Source organism: Buceros rhinoceros, unplaced genomic scaffold, assembly GCF_000710305.1.
Source record: "Buceros rhinoceros silvestris isolate BGI_N320 unplaced genomic scaffold, ASM71030v1 scaffold46624, whole genome shotgun sequence".
Taxonomy (NCBI): Eukaryota; Metazoa; Chordata; class Aves; order Bucerotiformes; family Bucerotidae; genus Buceros; species Buceros rhinoceros.
In genome coordinates this window covers 26,798-31,675 of record NW_010409749.1, presented here as the reverse complement: position 1 = coordinate 31,675, position 4,878 = coordinate 26,798, and the positions used below count along the sequence as shown (strand labels likewise).

The following is a 4,878-nucleotide window of genomic DNA, read 5'->3' as shown; positions in this document are numbered from 1 at the left end:
ACTGGAGAACTGTGAATCACCAACACACAGACAGACACAGCCAGTAACCACAAGAGGCCTCATGCCAAAGGATATTCCTGTTTCAGCATTATGCCTTCATTGGGGAAATCAAATAAATTTCATTCCTGAAGAAATCTCAGTATCTGGTGTGCCCTGCAATTTATTACTTTATTTATTTAAATTATATTACTTGGCAGTGCTGGGTTAATGGTTGGACTTGGTGATCTTAAAGGTCTCTTCCAACCAAAACGATTTTGTGATTCTCATTTTCTAACTTTTCAGAGCTGGAAAGCCTTTACAATGTTGCTTAAAAAGAAACTCTGATGAGATGAATATTTTGTTTTTAACAAATGAATTCTGAAATCTTCTCGTTTTGTCACGTCTTCCAATGGCAAGATTATTAGATTATTTTCCCAAGGATCATATGTGAAGGAAAATAAGACAATGAGGAGTACTGAATTCAAAGCTGTGAACTGAACAGAGTACTCTTGCACTGCCACCTGTGACAGGCTTTGCTGAAGCCTGTGGAGAAGACTACAAAGGTCTGCTGCAGTGCCTTCTGGGCACCTTCTTGTAAACTTGGGCAAATTCTCCAGCACTCCACCGATGGCGTGGTTAGCAGTACCATCGAGAAGTAAAATTGTCTCACAAAAGGGTACTGTGCAGATTAAAGTCATATACATGGGGAAAATAATGAGAACAGACACTTGAATGGCAACAGAAGACAAAGATTTATTTTTACTGACTTTCATCTGGTGTTAAGATCACTTGAGAGACATCCAGTAAATTTGTAAGACTGCCACAGATATGACTACATAATGCATATTCTGTCTATCTCACTACCACTCTCTTCATAAAGGCACTAACTATAAATAATATGAAAACGGACAGATAAAAATGCCGGAAGAAAAAAAAAAAAGATTGCTTGTATGGAGTTCTATGTTTATGTTTGTATACATTCATGCTTTAAATGTACAATATTAAAATTAATTTTAAAAGTCACCTTTATTTTGGCAATACAACTGATAAAATGAAACATGCAGAACACACAGCTCGACAGAACTCAGTGCATAATTTTGTCAGAATGAAGCAGTTCTTTATCACCATTTGTGAGTTGGAAATACATTCATATTACAAGGCAGGAAAAACTCCACCCAAACTAGACAACATCTGTCTTCTATATAATGCCTCTGCTTTTCCACATCTTCTCCAACATCTTTGGATAGTAAAAATCTACGTCTGACCACAGGTTAAATTGTAGGGTTTTATTTTACCAGTCTTCATGGTGTAGCAAGCCAAGAGCTGCCTGCATTCACTGTTCTATCTCCAGGCTGTCCATTTTTAAGTCGGGGGGTTTAAAGCTAACCACTTCTTCATAGGTAAGTTCTGTAAAGAGGGCGTAAGGGAGAGAGAAGAATTAGGTGATACTCTCTTCGAAAGAAAAATATTCCAGACAAAACAGTTCTATGGATGCATGTGACTTGTAGTTTGTACTTCCAGCCTTTTTACTGCCCAGATGCAAAACCAGACTGAATTCACTAGGAATCCTGTTAACCTCAGGTTACAAATTAGACTCACAAATACTGTTATTGTATAACATGTCTGTCCCTTTCAGCTAATTACTGAAACACACAGGCCCTGAAATGGAAACATCAATTATGCTGTCAGATGACCTGCCAAAATGATGTAATAAAAGACAAAATGTAATGGGAATTGGAATTTTTAAAAGCACCCCAACGGGTTTTAAAATGTACGCTTTTCACTGTGGAGAATGTTCTTTATCATCTCTTTGTCAACTGCCTTCAACATAAATCACCCGCAATTCTGTGCTAACGCCTTGGGATCTATGTTTTGGTTGTGGGGGTTTTTTTATGATTTATTGTAACAGACTTAATTTTAAGGTCACACAAAAAAATTATTTTCTGTCTTAGAAGATTGTAACAGTTCAATTTTCATCAAGAGGAGCTTAGCTAGAAACCTGGATTCCCTGGTATTTTACCCTGCTTTAGGAATCGCCGTTTATCTTTTGAGGCTGACAGTCACATTCTGTTTTGTGCCTTGCACAGTAATGCAGTATGTTGCCAGCAGCTACCTCCTACATATTTTCTCCAGTTAGATATTGCATTTAATGACCAAATTCTGTTTCTCATAAATATACAACTAACAATGCATTACTTCAGGTTCTGTTTCCCAAACAGCGATGTTTAAATCATATCACACTTGTGCCTATCAGCTTGTTTATTAAACAGATCTGTCTGAGACAGCTGCTACACCTGCAAGCGGACCTAGCACTCCTCTAAAAACTATATTAAAAAAAAAATCTTTGGGCTGAAGATTAACCACAAGTCTGGCTGTATTATGCTGTAGCATAGTGTATGGTGAACCAGGACATCAACTTCAGTGAAGGATTTCTCTGAAAGAAATTCTGCGTGCAGAACCCCTGAGGCAGAAAGATTCATTAGGTGACTCTTCCAGTTATTGACTTGCAGCTGTTAAATAGATCTGGTCACAGGCAGCCAGGTAGGAGCTAGAGTGGTCTTGACTGAACTCGGAGGAAGCCAACATCCTCACAAATGAGACACCTGAACTGCATTAGAAATTGCTCCTGTTGGCTGTGCATTGCATGTTTCTGAAGCTCCTTACTCAGTTCTTGTGCCACCTACTCAGCAGAGAGTACAGATATTATGCTGAGATCTACGTAACTGCAGCAACAGCTACAGAGATATAGTGCATAGCATTCAACTCTGAGTAGCATACTCTTGGCCTCTGAAATTTTGAAGTATTTTCTAACTGATGAAACATGTCAGAAAGAAATCTATGAGCTTGGGCTGCAAGACTCAGCAGTGTGCAGTGGAGGCCAAGGAAAGTGTTTAAGCATGTAAAGTGTAAGAGAAAGTGTCTGAAATCTTATTTTCATCGGTGCTTAGTCTCTTTGGGATCAAGCATGACTGATTTTTAATTTGAACAGAAAAAGAGGAGTAATGTGCCACTGTTGTCTTGAGAAACCGGGTCACTATTTCATCAACAATACAAACATCTTATGCATATGGTCTCCTTTCATGTCATCTCACTTAAATGTGGCACATACTGCACTTGAAAATAAAAAGTTTATTCCCCAAGATAAATACATGGCCAGGAGGAAGAGCTGCCTATCCCGTGCCAGTTTTGAGATTTTTGTCTCAGGTCTTCCCCCCTGCCCCCCGTAAAGAAGATGGAATTTGATTTGTAGTTCCAGCAAGGACGGTGATGTAGGAAAATATGATACCTGTCATTTCTAGAGAATTCACCTCCACATCCTCATTTCAGTTCGGAAAGTGTTAAGCTAAGGTTGTTCCTGAAATAATTTCTGAGTCCTGAAGCTAATTTCTGTTTGTGATGAAACTCTGTTGAAATTGTTAAACTTCCCTACTAAAGACTCGGTCAACTGAAACAGTAGCAGGAAACAAATCACCCACTGGTGAGTATAGCAGCAAACTGAACGTGCTTGTCAATAAACAAGATGCACGGGCAGCGGTGTATGCTGCCAGGTTTTGCAGAGGAGAGCACGTGTAAGAGTAAGCGATACCAGTCAATCCTCCTTGTTTGTACAAATGCAGTAGGCTTCTAGAAAACTCTTTTCAGGGCTCTGTGAGGTTACTTTATTGTAGAGAGACCATGACCCTGCTCCCATCTTTCTCTAACATATATTTGCTGCAGTCAGTCAGCTTGTCTCCCATGCAGTGGCCAGGAAAAAACATGGCACAAGTGCAAGGGCATGAGTAAGACATGAGAGGTCAGTATTTTTCATCATAAACCTCCCCACTATGCTGATACAATTTTATAAAACCTTTCTGGAGTAGAAGTTACAGAATATACAAATAGAAACAGAAGAACGTCTATTTTATAGAATGTATATTTCATCTTAAGCCAAGGAAAGGACTTTATTGGTAAACAGGAACAACTACTGTTCTAGAACATTACTCTCAATTTAAAATGCCTAGTAAGGAAGTTTTAACTTAACATGTCCTCGTTAGACAATAAGGAAATTGCACTGTACTTTTCAGCGTACTTGTAAACTTAATGTTTAGCCACCTTACTTCCGTGACACTGTAGTGCAATATGATCATGGTGCAAGCATGGAATTAACTAATAAAAAAAAGGCTGTTACAGTATTTCTCAAGGATGGGTTTTGGGGTGTCACTCCCAAGTAAAATCATCAACTGTCATCTCAAACTGGATCAATAGCATGGTTTATCTATTAAGCCAAATAATTGGGATATCTAAAGAATGATTAACATAATACACATCTATGTGGAAAATATGCATTTCTGGTTCTGAACTAAGCTAGACCAGAATTTCAATCAGGGTCACCTGCCCCAGGAAAGTTACTCCAGCTAAGGATCTGACCTAGAAAACTAAAAGCAAGACAGAATGTGCGGTTACCTGGTAACCAGCATTAGCTTTTAGTTGAGATTAAACCTGCTACAGGGAATCCAGTGAGGATATGATAGAACGGCGGAAAGAAGCAAAATCCAGAGAGGAAGCACAACCCTTTCCACCTCTTCACTCCCACAAGCACACACATGGACGTTTCTGGTTTCCCTTAAGAGGCTTAAGAGTTTAAATTGCTCTGGTTAGAAACAGAGGAAAACTCTTATTTATGTAAAGTTTTGTTCTGCTGCATGGGTGCAATTCTGTTACCTTTCCATTCATCTATGGTTCGCTCCTTATTCTCTATTGACTCATCGTACAGCTCGGCCTCAGGTTCGTCATCCGGATCATGATACTGTACAAAGTATGGATGTGCAAGTGCTTCTGTGGCAGTAATTCTTTTATCGCTGTCTAATATAAGCATCTTCTCAAGAAGATCTACAGCTAAGGGAAAAAAAGAAGCGGTTC

General features: G+C 39.0%; 1 protein-coding gene across 1 annotated transcript in view; it reads right to left on the bottom strand.

The window, feature by feature from the left end:
- Positions 1-911: 911 nt before the first annotated feature.
- The window catches only part of LOC104492731 (mitogen-activated protein kinase 11-like), a 16,888-nt gene continuing 12,921 nt past the window's right edge, over positions 912-4,878 (bottom strand). The window contains exons 10-11 of the mRNA XM_010135321.1: positions 4,681-4,854; positions 912-1,386 (exon numbers count right to left, since the gene is read on the bottom strand). Of these exons, the coding sequence (XP_010133623.1) occupies positions 1,313-1,386; positions 4,681-4,854 (248 nt within the window). The 3' untranslated portion in view covers positions 912-1,312. The remainder of the gene's footprint in view (positions 1,387-4,680; positions 4,855-4,878) is intronic.